The 20,623-nt window shown below is 49.5% G+C and overlaps 1 protein-coding gene across 1 annotated transcript in view; it reads right to left on the bottom strand.

The window, feature by feature from the left end:
• The window catches only part of SMARCA5 (SNF2 related chromatin remodeling ATPase 5), a 682,605-nt gene that overhangs the window by 162,914 nt on the left and 499,068 nt on the right, over nt 1-20,623 (bottom strand). The window contains exon 19 of the mRNA XM_069631209.1: nt 2,062-2,184. Within this exon, the coding sequence (XP_069487310.1) occupies nt 2,062-2,184 (123 nt within the window). The remainder of the gene's footprint in view (nt 1-2,061; nt 2,185-20,623) is intronic.

Raw genomic sequence — 20,623 nt, 5'->3', positions numbered from 1 at the left:
GCCTTTAAGCTGGACCTGAGCTCCGGGAAGATCCTAAGGACTCCCCCAAAGCAGGACTATCCAAGCCTGAGCCACCTAAACAGAGTGCTGGACCCCAGAAGTAAGGAGAGCCCATAAGGTGTCCAAGAACCGCAGTGGTGCTATTTGCGAGTAGCTGAAACCGCGAAGTGCTGTTGATCTGGTTTGCCCATTGCTGCAGCCGACCTTCAAACCGTAGTGCAGGAGTCCCAAGACGTCCTCCCTCTTGTCCCCACGACTAAGGCCCAGGAACAACAGGATCTGCAGGACCAACAGGAACAGAAGCCAGCTGGAACCTTTTCTTCAGACTTAAGGTACTGTTTAACTAGGAGTTCTTACCTCTTGTGTGTAGCTTGCTCTCACTGAAGACTTATTTGCTGCCATTGTAGAGCTGCTTGCATTTTTGCTCTTCACAAGCTTCGAGCGTGTGGGCCAACATTGATCCTTTTTACAACAAAACTAAGTTTGTGCAAGACTGTTGCGCTATCTTCAAGAAGTGCCTCAGCTCCCCTAGACTTTGCTCAATTGACACTGGCTGTCCCAGCTCCATGAAGACTCTTCTTACCCTTAGACTGTGTTGATCTGTCCCTCCAAAAAACTCGTACATACTTTACTTGTATAGCTGGGAAAGTGTTAACCTGCATTTCATTGGGGGATTGTAAAGTGCTTACCTGTTTGAGAAGCTTGTTAACCTTTGTTTCCTTCCCTAACCTATTCCTTTTTCCACAACCTCAGTATTGCAGTAAGTGTTAAAGTGATATATCAATGTCCTCAGATCACTTTAAGTCACCTCAGGGTGTAGGAACTGTGTGACATCCCAAAAGGGGAATCTACTTAACTGAAACTAAAGGAGTGTATTTTTATTTTTAAGTATGTTATTGTTGCCTATTGCACTGAAAGAAGGCTTATTTAAAAACGGACTTAAATTAATAATGATTTTAATAAGAAACCTTCAGTACAGGTGTTCTATAAATACCTGTCACTGAATCTCTGTTACACCTCTACAGCTCACATTGACCCCTTTTGAGATAAGTCTGGCTGCTCAGTTGCTCTACCAACTTGTGTAGTACAGACCTATACCAAACTTTGGGTTGCCTATTGCCAAGAGGACAAGGCTGGTGTAGTCTCCCACAGGGTTACTACATACAATCTTGCCTAACCGGGAGAGTGGTAAAGAAGAGAATTCCCAGAAGAGGCTACCTTTTGTTCGACACTAGTGAAACCACAACAGGACATTGGCTGAGTGGCTGCCAGTAGAGGCCCAATTGAGGCCCACCCCCACTTCTTAGTGTCCTTCGAGCCACCCAGATACCCGGTCTACAGAACACTAAGACGTAAGGGAGAATTGCCATTAAAGTCCTTGTGGCGCACAGACTTGTGTTGCGGCTGTATCAGTTTGGGTTTGCTGCAACATCTCATTGCACTTGTAAGCAGCCATAAAGCAGCATGTCAAAATAACAAATATTAAAACAAACATTTTAGATTATGAAAGGGTGACGGTGTAACATGGATGGAGTGTAGAGCTTCAAACAGATGACCATAGTTGCCCATCAAAGAAAAAAACGCAACCTGTACATATCAGCTACTCTTGTGAGGTGATCTTGTGGAAATGCTTTCGGGAAAACTGTTCAATAGCACCTTAAGATCAGCGAAAAAATATACTGAAGTAGACCGTGTTAAAATATGTTTAGGACAGCAGCAAGTAAGGTGGGTGGGGGTGAGCAATGAGGTAGGTGTAAGCGCCCCCACCCTCACCTTTTAAAGGACAATTGAGTAAAGGACAATTGGGTGAAAAATTGCTACAAAGAAAAAAGGTCATTTTTTTGCACAAAACTGGTAGAGAATGTGAGAAAGCAACATTTTAAAAAGCCAGCTCTCTAAAGGGTTTAAGCTTGTCAAATATAAATGGCTGCTTCAACTTAACAGGCAGCCAGAAATATTTTTTTTTACAGTAAGCCATTTGAGTTGCAGTAACCAGGACAGCATTTTTCAGAAAGCAAGTAACTAGACCAGCATGCTGCTTTCCCAACCATTGCAATATACCCGTGTCAGAAGTTTCTCTTTTTCATCCAGCTCTTCATCATTGAGGGGTTCAGCTTCATCGATTTTAATCTGTTCCTCCTTTTGTGCTTGAGATGAATTTGGCAATTCTGGATTGCGTGGTACCTGACAAATGATTTCAAAACAATTACTTAAAGAGATTGATGATTTTTTGTCTTTTTTTAACATATCTTGCACATTTAAGCATACCGTTGATCCAAAAGGTAGTGCCCTGGTCCTTTGCACAAAAGGACAAGCGCAGATGCTCTGAGACTACTCCTGCGGTGGTGGATTTCCAGGTGTGCAAGCAAAAACAGACCATTATTTCTCTATATTGCAAGTCAGTTTTGGCGAAAAATCACTTGCGTTTCAAGTCCATTCCCTCCATCTTGGGTGTGAAGACTGTCGAGTGCTTTACAGATTGTCCAGTAAACAGCAGTTTCTCAAAGTTATCTGGTTCACCCAATGCTATCTGTTAACTAAACTAGGCAGCTGCACCTCCTCGAAAATTGTTAAAGGGTGGTTTATCTGCAGATTATTCCCAGGACCCTCCTAAGAAGGGATCTAGCAGCAGCATCAGGGCTGCATCAATAGGGATGCTGTATACTGAAATCCAGCATAACATGGACATTTCCTCAGGGTCCCCACTTATCCCCATTATCGAAATGGCTGCTTGGTGACTGAGGAGCGCTGATCTTTGGGGACCTGTAATTAGGGTGTTGGCTTGCAGCCTGAAACATTTCCTCCCCACTCAGTTCTAAGCATGGCCTTACACTGGTACAAAACTGCTGTACACGCATGTTAGGACAGTTTTTCTGAAGTGGTATCAACTTCGTCAAAACCATTCAACTGAGACAGTACAAGACTCCACTCTTAGTATAAGGCTGTACCACCTGAGTGCATGGTAGCGTAGACAGAGCAGCCAGGCTCATTTTAGGAGGGAGAAAGGGCTGTAGAATCAGTACAAATGAAATTGCAGTACAACTGGTCCAAAGAAACAGTGAAACACTATGCATGTAAAAATAAATCATTTAAATACAGGGAGGCCCAGATAAATCTAGGGTTAAGTACTAACACATTATATGAAATCACAATTATATAAAACACTATACTTAAAAAAAAGGTACACAGACCAAAGTATAAACCTTATTTGGAACACCCAACAGTAGTTCTAGGGAAGTCAAAACCTTTTGACACATTCAGTATCGGTCACACCTATTCTTGGGGAGTAAAAACCAATGGGTTACTTTCACAATTACATTCAGTAATACAAGGGCAGTACACCCTACCAGTTGTACAGTGACTCAGTACATATCAGTCAGTCAATTGCACAATATACTTTGGTGAATAGAGGAACACTTATTGCAAGTGCAGTAAAAATGATAAGTTACTCACCGTAGTGACTACCTTCGTCCCCTTTCCTCCAAACTGCATGGGTGTCCCTTCCAAGGGACAGGAGACGGAACATTTTTCACCAGAAAAAACCTTTCCCTTTAAATTTAGAGGCGCGTGGGGGTGCAGCCCAGGGAGCATGCGCTGCCCTGACTTCACACGCTTGCCACACCTCAGTCCCCATTGACGCGTCGACAATAGATTTAACATTGCCTAATGACACCAGTATTAGGGGGGAGGTTGGTGGGACATATGGAGGCAAGGGGATTAAGGACTAAGAGTACGTTAGTCACTACATTGAGTAACCTAGAATTACTCTTACGTCCCGTCCCCTTTCCTCCATACTGCATGGGCGATTACAACCGATTGTAGCCCCAGGGTGAAGAGGAGGCCATCCTTAAGCAAATGGGTTCCTGAGAACCACCTATCCGAAAGCCGCATCAGATCTAGAGCTGGCATCCAAACAGTAATGCTTGAAGAAGGCTGAGGGAGTGGCCCAGGTGGCCGCGCTACTTACGACTTGCCAACGGACATGGCACTGGAATGCGACTGTTGGCTTGGCCCGGACTGCGTGGGCGTGCATGTTGTCCGGAAGTGGCTTGTGCTGCCCCTCCTACACCTCTCTGAAGGGAGAAACACCATCCAGCAGGATATGGAAGCCTTGGAGGCCCGATAGCCTGGTCTTGAGCCTCCGAAAGTGACGAACAGGGTGTCCGATTTGCATAAGCCCTTGGTCCTGTCAAAGTAAAATTTCAGGCAGTGCAGCACTCTGCTTCGTCCTTGGGGATCAGCAAAAAACGTAGGAAGCACCATTTCCTCGTTCAAGTGGAAAGCAGACGGCCCCTTGGCAGGAATGCTGGGTGTGTTCGCAGGGCTACTTTGTATTTGTGAAAGTTAGCATATGGTTCCGAGGCGACCAGCGCCTGAATTTCGCTGACTCTACGAGCCAAGGTGAGTGACTAGCAAGGCTGTCTTGATGGTGACCAGCCTGTCGTCATCGGATGCAATTGGATCGAACACTTTGGGCGCCAGGGTGCCCAAGACTATGTTGCGGTCCCACACCGGGTGCGCCCGCTTGACGGGTGGGTAGCGCCTCGCGAGCCCCGTCAAATGTTTGACGATAGGATTGGAGGAGAAGCTCCCCTCTGAGTTCCTGTAAGCTCTTATGGCTGCAAGATATGTACGGCAAGTGTCAACCTGAACGCCAAAGTGGCCGAAGTGCGTCGAGAAGGAGAGCATGTCGTCCAAAGTACATGGATCGATTTCTTTGGAGTCTACCCAGTGGCAGAATCTGGTCCATTGGCTTTTATACTGGGCCCTGGTCACCTTGCGCCCTGTATGATTTCCAGATTAGCCTGTGAGGCTGAGGTGCCACAGCGTTACCTGCTCAGGAACCACGCTGTGAGGGCTAGTTTCTGTGGTGCGGGGTGGATGACCTGCTGTGCCAGAAGATGTGCTGAGCCAGTCAGGAGGCGAGTCTGAGGCATCTCCGAGAGGCTGAGCAGCTCCGAAAACCATGGCCTGGCCGGCCACCATGGAGCTATTAGAATGAAGTTTTGGCGAGACTCCGTGATCTTGCAAATTACTCTCCGAATCAGCGGAGCGGGCGGGAAGGCGCAAGCCCTCATGCCATTGCACTGAAGCAAAAACGAGGCAAACTGAAGGCACGTCTTGTTGTGCCAGGTGGCAAAGAGATCCACCTGGAGGTGACCCACCTGTTGAAGATCTCCTCAATAATGAGGTTTAGCTGCCACTCGCAATTGTCTGCTCAGAGCCTGTCCGCCTCCAGGTTGGCTTTCCCCAGGAGGTGGACTGCTGTGAGGTAGATATCGTTTTCCAGGGCCCACTCCCACATGCTGATTGCCAGTCTGCACAGAGAAGGGGATTTGGTGCCTCGCTGCTTGTTGACATAGTACATGCGGGTCGCGTTGTCTGTATGGATGAGGACAACCTTGCCCCTGAGAAGTGGTAGGAATGCCCTGAGCGCTAGCCAGACGGTGTTCAGCTCTAGCCAATTGATGTGGTATTCCTGTCCCAGTAGAGTCCAGGTGCCGTGGACCGAGAGATCGTCCAAGGTGTCTCCCCACCCCTCGAGCGAGGTATTTGTGGCAATGAGGGTCTGCAGGGTGGGCAGCCGTCGGTAGGTTGCAGTCCCTGGACCACCATGTTAGGTCTGGGTGGAGAGATGGGACGGACATGAGGCTGCAAAGTGCAGCTGAATCCTCCTCCTCATACTCCACGAGTGGCTTGGTTGCGTTCTTGATGGCCTAGATCTTGTCCTCCGACGGAAATACTTTTTCGGAGCACATGTCCCAGATGAGGCCCAAGAATGTCAGTCTGCGTGGGTTGCAGCTGTGACTTCTTGAGATTGAGCGAGAAGCCCAGACCGTGCATTGTGTTCATAAGGGCATGGGGCGCTTCCAGACATGTAGCCCTGACGAGTCAGTCGTCGAGGTATGGGTAGAGGGAGGCCTTGCGCTCTGAGGAAGGCCGACACCGTATTCATGAGCCTGTTAAAGACCCTAGGGGCCGAGTTGAGGCCAAAAGGACCTTGTATTGAAAATGGTAGCCCATGATCCTGAACCGTAGGAAAGAAGGATGGGGCTGCCAAATCGGGACTTGTAGGTACGCGTCCTTCAGATCCAGGGAGCACATCCAGTCTCCCTTGCACAATGTCTCCGCTATAAAAGCTGGTGTAACCATCTTGAATTTTTGTAGGGGTAAGGAGAGGTTGAGGGTGGAAAGGTGCAGCACAACTCGGGCCCGCCTGGTGGTTCTTCTGAATGGCGAAAATCCTGGAGTAAAAGCCCAAGACTCGCTGGGAGGCTGGGCCTTCCTCCACTGCCTGGCTCTCTACAAGTGACCAGATCTCTGCCAAAAGGGTTTCTGTCACAACCTGTGGAGGGAGGGAGGAGAGGCTGGGATAGGGAGGCAGGACCCCTGTGGATACTACAGAGAGGATCCAGGGGTCTGTGAAATTCTGGTGCCAGCCTGCCCCCCCCCCCACTGGAGACACGTGGAACTGAAGGGGTGTGGCATACCTTCTTTCACTCAGAGGCTGTTGCAGAGTCACTGGAAAAAAACCCTTACCCCCTTTTTTTGTTGCTTGCGCTGGTTCTGGGACTGAGTGGTCCGGCTGCCTGGACCTCCGTTCCTGGAAGCGGCTGAACCCTCCATACATACGACCCCTGTCGGAGCGCTGCTGAGATTGGGTGTACGATTTGGGCGTGATCTTTGCCAGGATGGATAAAGACTTGGCCGTTTGTGAGCTGTTTTTCTTTTTGTCCAACTCTTCGTCTGTGGAAGAGGACCGCGCATGCCCGCCCACGAACGGTAGATCTAATATGCGTTCCTGGACGTCCGGGTTGAATTTTGTTGCTGGAGCCAGGCTGTCCTTATGTCCTTCTCATGTCCGTGGCGATACGGGAGACTGATTCCATGAGGTCATGCGCTACCAGCTTTGCCTCGGCCAGCCCCGCCTTAAAGCATGATTGGCTACGAGTAGGGAGTTCCGAGAGGAAGTCTGCAATTTCCTGCCATAACCTTTGGTTGGCGGCACCCAGCATGGCATCTGTGTTAGCCTGACAAAGATGCAATGACGTGTTGGAATAGAGCTTCCCGTACGCCTACGTTCTCCTTGCCTAAAAGCGCTGCAGAGACCAGGGACAACAGGCTTGGAGTATAGTTATGCTGCAGCGATCGACGAGTTTGGCTGCGGATGGGCCGATAGCAAGAGTGTATCCCCCCCGCCATCTACCTGTACTTGGCATCCAGGTTGTCGATTGACCTGCTGGGCTGAGTGGGGCTTGAGCCAACCCTTTTTGGCCAGTGAAACTGCATCGGTTTGCAGTGGAATCTCCATTTTGGCAGAGGGGCGTTGCGTGAGGACTTCAACCAGAACCCCCTCTGCCGGCTGCTCGACCTCGGGTTGGGGTAGGCCCAGACACTATGCCAGCCCTGCAATTTGTGAAAGGCCATGGGTGAGGATGGCATATCCAGATCATCATCCGTATCCTGTGGCGCAGGAATAGTTGGTGCCGGAGGCTGGGGTACAGGGACCGCGGCCGGGTGCTGAGGAGGCGGCGGAGGCTGGTACAGAACCGCCTGAGGCATCGGCTGGGGAGCTAGAGGCAGCGGCTGCGCTGGGGCCTGGGGCACCAGCACTTGTGGTGCCGCTAGCATTGCAGGGAGGACTTCCCTGATGGCGTCCTTGAGGATAAACCCCATTTGATGTGACTTCATGTGGCCGAGGAACCTCTCGAAGAACCCCTCCGCACTGGCCAAAGAGCCGGCATGGGGTGCTGACGGGGCAGCTGGGAGCTGCTGGGGCCATACTGCCCATATGGACGCAGTGGGAAACTGCCCTGCACAAAAGCGGGATAGGCTGTAGGCCACGTACCTGATTGAGGCCAGTCCCACCTTGACATTCGTTCTTCGCCGAATTCCTGGCATGGCGTTGGACAGGTGTTTGTGTGGCATGGTTGCCATCTTGTCGAGCTGCCTGCCACGTGTTGCTCAGCCCGCTGGGCCCGGCCTCCTCCGAGACTCTTGCTTGAGGATCACAAGCCCTACCCTGCTCCCCTAGGCCCGGTAGGTGACACCCCCCTCCCCCTTCGACCAGAGGGTCTGTAGAGCTGCGTTTAGGCGCCCCCTCGGACGTATTGCCAGTACTAGGGCGTAGCTCATAGGCCATATTGCCGGTACAAGGGAGGAGCCCCTCGTTTTACAATCCAGTACAAGAACCCTCCGGTCCCTCAACACTACCACCAGGAGGATCCAAGGATCCCTCGGCCCGAAGGCCGGTAGCTGCAGCAGCCTTGGTACAAGGACGTGACGGTTCCACCCGTGCTGGAGAGTCCCTGGGAAAGAGTCTCCTTTGCGGGGTGCGATGGAGAATATCGGCCCTACCTTGGGCTTGGCTCGATGTGTCACGAAGTTCTTGAGGTCCTCTGGAGGCGACTTCTGGAAGAGCTCCCTCCACCTGGCTAGTCTTTTCTTCAGCGCTTTCGAGGACAGCAAGCCAATTGCTGGACAAGCTTGCCAACCGTGGTCTGGGCCAAGGCAACGTAGGCAGGAGGTCTGGGGGTCTCAAGTAGGGAAGAGCCCGCTGCAGGATGGACACCTGCTGAACCCTGCGGAAGTCGACATGCGCCGGGAAGGAGCGTGACATCTGAGGACCGAGTACCTAAATGATAAGACAGAAAAGACGAAGAAAAAGTATCCGTGTGTGGAATTACATGACTGTTGCCAAACCCAGGAGCGCTAGTGAATTCGGCCTGGTCCCGTCAACGCGGAAAAGGGGACTGGGGTGCAGCACCAGAGGGCAGAGCCAGGGCAGCGCATGCTGCCTAGGCCGCACCTCGACGCGCCTCTAAATTTAAAGGGGAAGAAGGTTTTTTTCTGGTGAAAAATGTTCCATCTCCCGTCCCATGGAAGGGACCTAAGAGTAACCTATAACTACTTTTGTAGTGATAGTTCTACTAGGTGAGTAAAACCTAAGGATGTATTATTCAATTACAGGTGCTTTTGAGATCAGTGAAACACAGAGATAAGCAGTAACTCTTAACTTATTTTTGGGAAGGCACACAGCTAACGCAAAGAAAAACCCATCTACTTTTTATATCTCACAAGCAGTCCAGGTTAGATCTTTCCAAGCTATATGAAAAACTGAAGTATGACTTATCAGGGACAGTTAGAACCACAGACTCTAGGTTAGATCGCACAGGGAAAGTAAAACCCAATGTTCCACTTTACTGAATGACAAGCTATTCTAGGTAGACAACAACCTAATGCAGACTTATTCTTGACAGGCTAGCAGCAAGTCTGGGGAAGCAAGACCCGGTTGGGGGGACACTCATACAATTATCCTCAAAGGACTAATCTGGTGATACCAACAGTTGGAGGACACTCATAAAATTAACCTCCAGGAATAATCTGGTGAAACCAACACTTTACTTTTGGGAAGAGGCACAACCTAATCACAGGAGTGTAATACATCTTCACATCTACTTTCTATTAGACTGGCAAAACAGTTTCTAAGGAAGAAAATATGTTAACCATACTTTTAACAATAGTGCATCATACATTCAAGGCAAGTAAGAACTTTTGTAACTGTTCAGAATTACAGTTACCAACCAACTCTTTAAGTAACTTTTGAACACTTATTTTATTTTCTAGGCAAAAGTCCCAATCCCTTAAAAGTCTTTCCCTTATTATTGGCGCATGAGTGTTCTCAGTGGTAGAGGGGGTGGGGGAGTGGGAGAGTGGGGGGGGGGGTCAACTAGTGACTAGTGACCAACACACCGTGTCAAAACAGGTTCTTTAGTAGCAAAAGTCAGAGTTCCTCATGAAAACTGGGCAAACACGGTGAGTACTTTACTTCGAGGGTTAAAAGAGGGTCCAGGGGCTTCGCAGAAGACACCATAGCAGGATTCTAGCAGTGGCACTGAGTGCACTGGATGAGAGGCATCCCCATCACAGAAAACACCTCACAGCTACACAGAAATGCTAACAGATGTAAAAACCCAGTCAGTGGACTCCTTATCGTGGTGACTGAAAACAAGACCTCAGAAGGAACTTTGCAGTGCGGATCGATGAAGGCTCCAGGCAAGGTTTCCCTTGCGGTTCTGTGGATTTGGCGACTTTTCAAGGAGCACAGAATACAGAAAATCGCGCTTGAATTCTCGTTGTTACAAAGCTGCAGTGCTCAGTTGACGTTTCATTAAGACTCGAAATTCAGAAGACCGTGCACCACACAGTGGCTTGAGATCCCAGGTTGCAGGAAATAGTTTCGCTTTTTCTTCATCCTATTCGGTTCTAGTGGTAGACCTTTCTTCAGGTTCCAGGCTCACAGTATTTTAGGAACAAGTTACTTACCTGTAACTGTTCTCCAGCATGGTTCTGGCATGGATTCACATGCTCATGAATATTCCCCGTCATCAGGCTGGGAATCCTCGGTAAAACAAAAAAAAGAAATCAGTTTAATTTCTGACCGGTCTTTCTCCTAACAACCAATCATTGAGTTTTGGGTCATACTGCCCCCAGCAAATGGCTGCCTTCTACCTAAGCCCCTCTGGCAACCATCTTCAGATTTGGTTGCACGTAAAGAGGCAGTAGGACCAAGAGACGAGCCGTAGAGTGGCAGGCGGGAGGGTTTGCATGTGAATCCATGCCAGACCCATGCTGGAGAACAACAGTTACAGGTAAGTTACTTGTTCCTACTTCAGCATGGGGTCTGGCATGGATTCACAGGCTCATGAATAAATACATAGCAGTGTACACATGCACAGCCACGCGAGGTGGCAAGGCTCAACATACGTATCTCTTACCTCCTCACCACGCTCACCTTCAAGCGAACAGGTTGTGCAGAATTGCTTGGCCGACTCTGGACTCCTCCCTGGAATCCATCGACGCAGTAGAATCTCAAAGGTGTGCGTCAACCTCTACATAGCAGCCCTGCAGATGTCCAGCAGGGGCACACCGGACAGGAACGCCATAGTAGCGATCACTCTGGTCGAATGGGCTCTCGGACGAACAGGAAACGGTCGGTTTGCCAACCGGTGATGCAGCCGGAGACCAACCTGCAAATGGAAGCCTTGGAGAGGGCATTCCCATGATTCATAGGTCCAAAGTTCACAAAATGTTGCAATGTCTTCCGGAAACTGTTAGTGTGGTCCACATAGAACTTCAGCGATCTAGCCACATCCAGCGAGTGCAAAGTCCTCATAGCCGGCCACAAAGGTGTTGGAAAAAGCACAGGTAACACCAAGGGCTCGTTTAGATGAAAGTACGACGGCACCTTGGTCATTAACAAGGGGTGCATCCTGAGCACTACCCTCGTGCCGTGAAAAGTCAATTGATGGCTTGCACAGGGCCTGGATCTCAACCACCCATTGTGCAGAGGTGATGGCCACGGGGAACGCTGTCTTCCACAACAAGAACTTCAGTGGAACTGTCTGCATCGGTTCGAATAGAGGGCTCATGAGCCTAGTCAGCACCACATTGAGTTCCCATGCCAGTGCTGGAGCCTTCACTGGCGGGAACAAACGGAACAGTCCTTTGACCAACTCCTTAACCAGACGGTGTGACAATAACCACGACCATCCTGGGCCAGTGCCTTGGCTAGCGACAGCAAATAGGGTAGTACCTGCCGAGCTATGACTCAGAGGGTCAATCTTCTGTGCACAGCACCAAACAGTGAACCTCTTCCATTTATGTCCATAGCATTTTAGAGTAGACGATGCTCTGGCTTTGGCAAGCACCTCCTTGCAATCCACTGCAAGATCATAGCCCCCAAACTCTAATGCTGCAGGAGCCAGGCCTTCAGGTTCAGCGATCCTGGATCGTGGTGCAGAATTGCACTTCCTTCCCTGGCAAGAAGTTCTGCGACCACCGGAAGCTTGACTGGAGAGGACACCGACATGCTGAGAAGGTCTGGGTACCAGATCTGCCTCTGCCACGTCGGTGCGACAAGGATCAACCTGCACCGGGGCCATCCCAGTTGATTGACGAGTCGAAGATAAAACCGCAACGGAGGGAAACTCTTACAGAAACAGGCTGTACCAGGGCAATGAGAATGTGTCCCCCATGCTTCCCCGCTGTGGAAACCTGCTGGCGAACAGATCGATCTGGGGACAGCCCCATCTGGGGACAGCACCATCTGCAGAACTGCTGGTCCACTTGATCCTGCTTAAGTTCCCACTCATGGCACGATTGTAGCTCCCTGGAGAGAGTCAGCAACAGTGTTCTTTAACCGTGCCAGATGAAATGGAATGAGGAACATCCCCTGGGCGATGGCCCAGTGCCATAGGTCCTGCGCCTCTTTGGAGAGCGCTGGGGATCTGGTGCCCTCCCCAGGCTTTCGGATGTAAAACATTCTGGTGGTATTGTCTGAGGACCTGCACCACCTTACCCATGAGGGACAGAAGGAAGGACTTGAGGTCCCCAAAACCCTGCTTGAAGCTCCAGCACAATGTGCAACTTCTCCTCCAGCAGCCACAGGCCTCTGACGTGGAGACTTCCAGTGTGAGCTCCCCATCCTCTGTCGTGACCGTCTCCTGGCGTGGTGGGGTCTGGAAATGTACGCCTCTGGACAGGTGAGAGCGAACTCCCCACCACCTTATCGCTCGACGGAAGCCCTTGTTGAGTGATCTTGTCCCAGAAGCTTCCTGACACTTTTCTAACGGTCGTCGAGGAACTTCGACACATCCGTAGCCTCCAGAGTCGGATGAGATAGATGCATGACATCATGCCGAGCAGAGACTTTATGGTACTCACCGTGGCGTCAAACAACAAGAGTAACAGGGGATACCAGGGATATCTCAATACTGTGACCTACCCCGGATAGAACAAAAAAATACTTAACAAAGAAGGTCAGAGTACTCTCTGTGTTTATATAGTGAGCATCAATGCAACCCATCCGTCTCTGAGCACCCACTAAATCATGGCAAAGAAGAAACAATATACAGCAACATGTCTTATTACAAACATTTTATTGGATAGAAACAAATTGAATTCAATCCAGTCGACACACCAACACTATTAAATATAATTTATTAACATTTCTTTGAAGAAAAAGATTATTATCGTAAAAAAACACACATCGTCAAAAGTGTTAATATTATTCAAAAGTGTAAACCAGTCCCCTCAATTCATCCATGGGCTGGTACAATATAACATTCCCATCTTAAAAACCACAAGACAACACACATCAACCATATCACATTCACTCACAAACCATTCATAAGTTCATACACATTTTACAAATAATTTTCATTATAAAAATGATTGTACTAAAAAACAAGTTTAGCAATATAAGTCCAATATTCAATATGGATCATACACACTCACTAATGAGTCAGACTTAAATATTACAATCTGGTCCGACTCTAACTAGTTACACTTGAAACTGTTTATAATTAACAGTATATTCCCCAACCCGACATGTTTCTTTCTGTGTAGATTTAAATAAACAGAAATTCTTCAGGGGTATTATGGTCCCGTATGGTCAGGTGGATGGTAGATGGAGAACAATGGAACGGATAGACTGCACTGGAACTACTCACAGCAAGTTTCATGTAGTAGTCTCTATCCGTGCCGCCGATGAAAAACACATAGGCCCAGTACTAGAATGCCCACAATCGCTGCTTTAGATCAAACCTCAGCTTCTAGGGGGGTGAGATACAGAACCAAATCTCTGGACAGATTGGACCCCATTTCGTTTCAATCAAACACCACCTCAATACGAAGGGTATGGAGCTCTCCGTTGTATGTATCAAATACATGCATACTAGTGGTGATCACCCCGGCAGCCAATGGCCATAATCTGGTCAGTCGAGACCCACGACTCTTGTGTGTAACTGAATTACTCTCGAGTGTGCTTAGAAAGAATCTGGGATCTTCCTATGAGCCATCACGGTGATCTTCAGCACCAACAGCTGTTGAAACCTTGCCCAAGATGGCCGCTATCCTTTCTTCAGACTGTGACGCCAGGCACGGCACTGTTGAGTTGGGATCCCAGAAACAGGGCGTCCTGTGATGAGTCAGGCAGGACTTTGCATTGTTCACTGATCACCCCAGATCTGGCAATAAGCGAGCGGTCCTTGCCGTGCGGTCGAAGGTGATGTCCTTCGAAATGGCCCTGATGAGCCAGTCGTCCAAGTAAGGGTAGACTTTAACCCCTTGCAATCTCAGATGCGCCGGCGCCAGGCACTTGGTGAAGATCCTTGGCGCCGACTTCAGTCCGAAGGGAAGGGCCTTGAATTGGTAATGCTTCCCCTGAATGAAGCGCAGAAACGCGGTGTCCCCTGTGGATTGGAATGTGAAAGTATGCATCCTCCAAGTCCAGCAACGACAGCAAGTCTTCCTCTTTGAGCTGCTCTAGCACTTGCTGAAAAGTGACCATGGGGAACTTTTGGGACTTGACGTATTTGTCCAGCCCCTGGTCTTTTTCACGAGGAAGTACCTAGAGTTTGAGCCCTAAGCTTCTAAGGGACGAGCTCTATCGTGTATTTTTCTAGCATGGCCCGCACCTCCAGCAGCAGCTGAGGGACGTGGTTTTCCTGCCGGGCCACAGGTGTTATTTGGGGACATTTACGTTGAAATTCCAGGGTGTATCGGTGGGCGAGAGCGTCCAGCACCCAACGGTAGGTGGAGATGGTCTTTCACACGCTGACTAAGTTCACCAGCTGGCCTCCCACCGGGGTGCATGTGTGGGGGTCCGACGCCACAGCCAGTACAATCGTCCTTGGATTGTAAAGGGCCACCATGGGGTCACTGACGACATCCTCCAAAAGCCTTGGAACGGCCTCTGTTGGTCTCCTGGGTCAAGGAGCGGGAGGGCTGGCAGAAGGAAGAGCTCCCGCCGAAACCTTGGGAAGATCCTTGGGACTTGCCTCCCTAGGGCCCAAATGACGGCCGCTGAAGTGTCCAGGGAACGAGCCGTCTTGGTGTCAAACTTGATGGCCTGTAGAGACTCATCTTCCTGAAGGTTGTTTCAGTCAAAGGGCATGTCCAAAACACTCGTCTGAACATCCTGACAGAAGTTGGTGGCCTTGAGCCAGTCACAAGGACGAAGGCAAACGCTGTTGCCCACCTGGCGGAACACCGCGTCATTGATGTCCGTGGCCACCGTGATTGTGTGGTCCGGTGCCACCTCGCCTTCCCACAGAATCTCGCATGCTTCTGACCTCTTGTTGGTGAGGAAGTCCAGGATGGGAGCGATCTTGAACCATAGCTCATGGTCGTAGCGCGAGGGCATTGGCGGCCTTGATGGTAGAGGCCACAGAGTAGATAACCAGTCGTTCCATGGCATCCAATTTCTTCCCCTTGCTGTCCGGAGGGGTGCACGCTGCAGAGCGCGGTTGGGCCTGCATGCACTTGGGCGCAGAGTCTGGCACTGTTAGGCAAAGTTTGAATGCAGTACCCGCTGGGAACACTACAAGCAACTATGACTACAGGTGTAAGCAAACCAACCTTTGGTATAAGTCAGTACCTACACAGTTTTGGTAGCGTGTTGAGCAGCCAGGCTGATCAAGAGAGGAAATGTGAGCAGTAATGATGTTACAGAGGTCTACAATCACAAGTTTTCAAATAAACATTCACTCAAGGTTCCTTTGATAAATACTTATTAATTTATGTATGTCAGTTGTAAAACATTCAATAGAAGGAGGCAATCATATAGTAACACAAATGTACTTCAATACTGTACACTAAGTTTCTGAATCAGATAAGACCCTTTTGGGAAGGCCCACAGACAAACTACAACCACAGATAACTTTAGTAGCAAGGGTACTGGGGACATGAATATCTCACTGTTGGCATTCAGAATACTTTTCAAGAGGAGTTAAAGTCAAAGGTTATTAGAACATAAAAGGTTACAATTCTTAAACAGAGCAAATATTTTGAGTTCACGAGAAGAACCAATTCAATAGGCTAGGCCAAAGTCAATGGGCTAAAGTCTTGGATAGGAAAAGGCAGTTCTGGTAGTTAAACGGAAAAGTCTGCACACATTCTCCCAAGTAGTTTGTAGAAAGGATCATCATATGGTGGGTCACAAGCCGATTAGGCCTGTTAGTTACAAAAATGTCAAGCACTTTCAGCGCAAGAGGCAAGTTTTGCTTCTGCTCCTGGCAGTTCCTGGGCTTCAGTCGTGGGGACAAGAGAGGACGTCTAGGGACTCTTGCACTGGTACTGGTCAAAGCTCGCAACTGGCAAATCTTCAATTTCGGTGGCTGTGAGTAACGCACACACTGGTGTCCATCTCCTTGGTGCTACGGTTTCCTGCAGCAACTGAGGAAATTCAACCAGCTCCGAGATGGGTGTCCAGGTGGCTTACTTGTGAGTTGATTGCTCTGACAAACAAAAAAAAGGGAGAAGTCGTCCTTGCAGGGGCTTCTGTCGATGTGAACTTGGCGATTCAGACCTGCAGCAGGGCTTCACCAGGCAAACCAATGGTCCAGGAGTTGCAGCAGCCGTCCTCTTCAAGCTTTTCTTTAGTTCCTTCGTTCCAGTGGTCGACTGCCATCCAAACCAAGAGACTCGCCTTTTTATACAGTTCTCTCCACATTCATTCCAGCCTAGCTGCCACTCGGCAGGGTGGCTGTCCTTGCTGCACAGTCAGCCAGCCAATCGGCAGATAATGCATTTGGATCTCCTAGGAGACTAAGCACAGGCAGTTTTGGGCACCTTCCACCCTTCCCGGCTACCCCAGACCCTTGGGCGCCAGAGGCAGTCTTCACTCCTGAAGCCAGCCAAAGGCGAAGGAACAAAGGGACCAAATCTGGTTTGGCACGCAGAGAAAAACTATAGGACCTTTCCAAAAAGAAATGGCAAAAAAGATTGGGACCGGTTTTAACAAAGGTGGCTCAGACGCCATCTTGAAAACATGGCTCCCGTGATTTAACGTTACCGGAACTACGAATAGTTTGCGGTCAGGAAAAATCATGGTAGTTCGCCATTCTGAGAGGAAAGGCTAGCATTTGACTGCTACATGAGTATCTAGACATAGGGGATACTAAGTAACCCCTCCAGCACTATTGTAAGATGGGGTGTGCAGAGTCTAGGAATTTAAAAGACTAGTAAAGTCAATTTCACTTTACTCTGGGAAACAGTATATCCCAGAGAAGGTATTTAAACCTTGGGAAAGCCTGACAAGGCTTCCCTGTGCCACTGCACTGAGGGTGCTCTGTGACACAAATCAAAAGATGATGCCTTTGGAGTTGGTTAGACTCCATAATCAAAAGAAATAAACAGAAAACAGAATTAAAAGTACAAAGTCCCAAAGTTTAGAAAGAGCTGGAGGGCTCCAAGGTGGGCGGAATTGGCACATTTATGAGAATTCTTATTAACAGGCACCCTGTACTTCTCAAGGCGATTCCTCTTCGCAAGGGCCATAGAAGCGTGTCTTCATAAGAGATAAGCCCTCGTCCCAAATGTCAACCAGAGGTGGGACAGGATAGTCTCTTCACCTTGCATCGCTTGTATAAGAATCCCTCCTCTGGAGAGAGCTCCAAAGCTCTGGAGATCAAGTGAAACAAGCCGATCTCATCCAGCGGGAGGCAACAGGAGGTCCCCTATCCCACCGTAGTCGCTGTATCAGGGTCTGTCTCATCCCTTGGGCGATAGGGAGGCAAGGGGTAGCAGGGAGGAGGGTGCTTCTTCCTCTTCTTGGCCGGTGGTTCCTCCGTCGCCACACGGTTGGCCGTCGCCACAGACGGGGCCACCAGCGTGATAGGCTTCCTTGTCTGTATCTCAGACTAGAGTATGCAGTGCAGAGATAATGTCCACGAGACGTCTCAAGGAGGCAGTTGAGGCAGGGGTGGCAGCTGAGGTCGAGGCGGAATCGGCAGCTGGTGCACCGGCAGGGCGCCCAGGCCCTCGTCACCTTGCTGCTCCTCCACTATCCTTGCCTTAGTCAACGCGCAACACGTAGGGCCGGTTTCCTACATTTTCCTCCTCCTGGATGGTTTGCAGGTCGACAAGCTCCTCCGAGGAGATATCCGTACCCTGGAGGGCCACCGCGGCCCCCCCTTCGTTTCCAGAAGGTAAGGTCTCCGAGATGACTGGCATCTTCGCCGGGGTCTTCTCTATGGGCCGGAACGCAGCCTCTGTCCTGGGGGTTTGGGGGGGTGGGGAAGGGATACCTTCGCCTTCGGGGGTTGTGCACTCCGGGGCATCTTGGTGGCCTTCGCAAGATACGCCACCACCCCCACGATGGAAGGCTTGGCCTTCGCCGGGTGTACTGGGCCTTCACGGTCAGGACCTGTTTGGCCTTGGGCATCCCGGAACCCGGTGTCCTGCTTGGCCTTCTCCTTAGGGGGAGGGTCCGTGCCCCAATCCACCTAGGCTCTCTGGCAGGTCGATCTTGGGCTTGCCCGGATGATCCGATGATCTGAACACTGACTGGTGACTGATGTCGCGGGAGACATAGGACACGCCCTGGCCACCGGGGAGCCCGCCGCAATGGAGCTCCCGGGGGCAGTGGACTTGTGGTGCTTAGCCTTCTGTTGGACCCACGCAGGAGGGGAGCCCGCAACGGTCTTAGAAGCCTGCTCGGCTTTCTTGGAGCCGGGAGAGAGATGCTCCTGGGACCCCACCCAGAGCAGGGGCCTTGGCCTGTAGCCACTCTTTCAGCTGCCTATGCAGATCCTTCAGCGTGCGAGGGGCCAACGCCTGGCAGGACGCACAATCTTCCTCCTTGTGCGCCGGGTACATGCAGTAAATGTCGCCCGAGAAGACATTCCATAAGCCGCAGTTGGAGAAAAGCTTGAAAAGCAGGGTTGAATCTTCTCCGACATGGTCCATGTGGCATAGGCCTGAAGAATCTTCTGGAATCCTCCACGAAGAAACTTGACGAAATCTGCCCTTGAGGGGTCTGAAGAATCTGAAAAACGGGTCCCTGGTAATCGGTAGGTTGATCGATTGAGCACAAGCCTCGATTGACCGGAAAATAGTGTAAACTCTTCCAAAAAACGCAGTAAAAGCTCGAGAGCTAATCACGAAGACTCCCAACACTTGTACGTGCAGTAAAAATCTGAAGATGTCTGCCAGAGGAGGGTAGAGGGCAGTCATTGGCTAGGGGCAGTATGACCCAGATCTCAGTGATTGGTTGTTAGGAGAAAGACAGTTCAGAAATGAAACGACTTTCTTTACCGAGGATTGCCAGCCTGACGGGGAATATTAATGAGCATGTGAATCCATGCCAGACCCCATGCTGGAGAACAGGAACTACAGCACAACCTCTGCATCCTCTCCCCACATTTTACAAGAAGGGGCAGTATGGTTGTGCAATCAGGACAGCCAGCACTCCACTGGGATTTGGCCCCATTCAAGCAAGGCGTAAGACAAAGGGCTGGGAGTTTTGGACTCCTCCCTCGCTTCCTGCCCTCACAGACTAGAGCCTGGGCGGGGAGTCCAGGGGACTGACTGTCGCCAAAGATAAAAAACAAAGGAATTTCCTGCCCTGGATATCAGTGAAAGGAAGAAAGGACAAGAAACCCTAAAATGGCAAAAAAAAAGAAGAGCGGGACCATTGTGGTAAAATGGGCACCCTTAGGTGCCTGTACTGCAGCTGTGAACACAGCCAAAGGTGCACCAAATTAATACAAGGTATCATTGCCACCAGCCATTCAAGATAAGCTTATCCCTGTAACCAAATTGTTAGAGTTTTAATGTGAAAGGGATACATTGCATCTCCCGAGCTCTCCACATAAGGTGGGGTGTGCTGGCTTCATAGAATAAAATGTAAAAGGGATCCAAAGATCCCTTTCTACCCTTGGGTACTGTACTTCACTAATGTTTAGCAAAATAAAGTTAAGGGGAGCCCCAAGGGCAACCCAGCTAAAACGGGCACTTATTGCCAATAAGTTGTTAGAAGATAACTTAAAAAGACACTACTGAGAGTCCAAAAAAATGACACCCATAAAAAGAGTTCATGATTCTGTGAGAGTGGAAAAAGGTTCCCACTCACTGAGTTAAGGAAAAATATCCCACTAATAAAGCAAAAGGTTCTGGGGTTGACCCAGGTCAGGAAGATTTTCCCGTTCTGTGAAAATCCTACCCAACAAAGAAACAAATGTGTCATCTAACAGCCGCCGGCACAGGAACCCCGATCTGTGCAGCAACTACACTTACATTATATATTTGAATATCAAATGATAGTGCTCCCCTCACCCACCCAGGTTCAGGCTTGGAAAGTATCCTAGAATGTGTCTGCAGATCCATAGCAGCGATTCCTACCCTTTTGAACTCGATACGTTCACGTTTCCCAGTCTATACTAGACCGGGCCACAGCCAGCTTTCTAACTTGGCAGTCCATTACTGTTCAAGCAAGTAATGTCTCAAGGTGCGCACACTATAGTTCATCCCCTTCACACTGTCTCCAACTTCAGTCCTGGCCATGAACTGTATAAATAAACAACAAGCTTCAGCTAGGGCTTCTCGTGGCTAGGACAGTTTATGGCAGTTGACGTGAAAGACCACTTATTCAAAACTCATTTTAATAAAAAAATATTAATTTATCCAAATCAACATTTATGGCCAGGCAATCTGGATAAGTTTCACAAGCTACTTGTACATGTTCAGATAGTCCTCAGGGTGCTGTCAAACAAAATAGATACATCAGCTACTATTGCACATTTCACAAAAACATTTGTTGAAACACATGACTGAATGT

Source organism: Ambystoma mexicanum, chromosome 6q (genome assembly GCF_040938575.1).
Source record: "Ambystoma mexicanum isolate Mex_15411 chromosome 6q, UKY_AmexF1_1, whole genome shotgun sequence".
Lineage (NCBI taxonomy): Eukaryota > Metazoa > Chordata > Amphibia > Caudata > Ambystomatidae > Ambystoma > Ambystoma mexicanum.
This window is presented reverse-complemented; position numbering and strand designations above follow the sequence as displayed.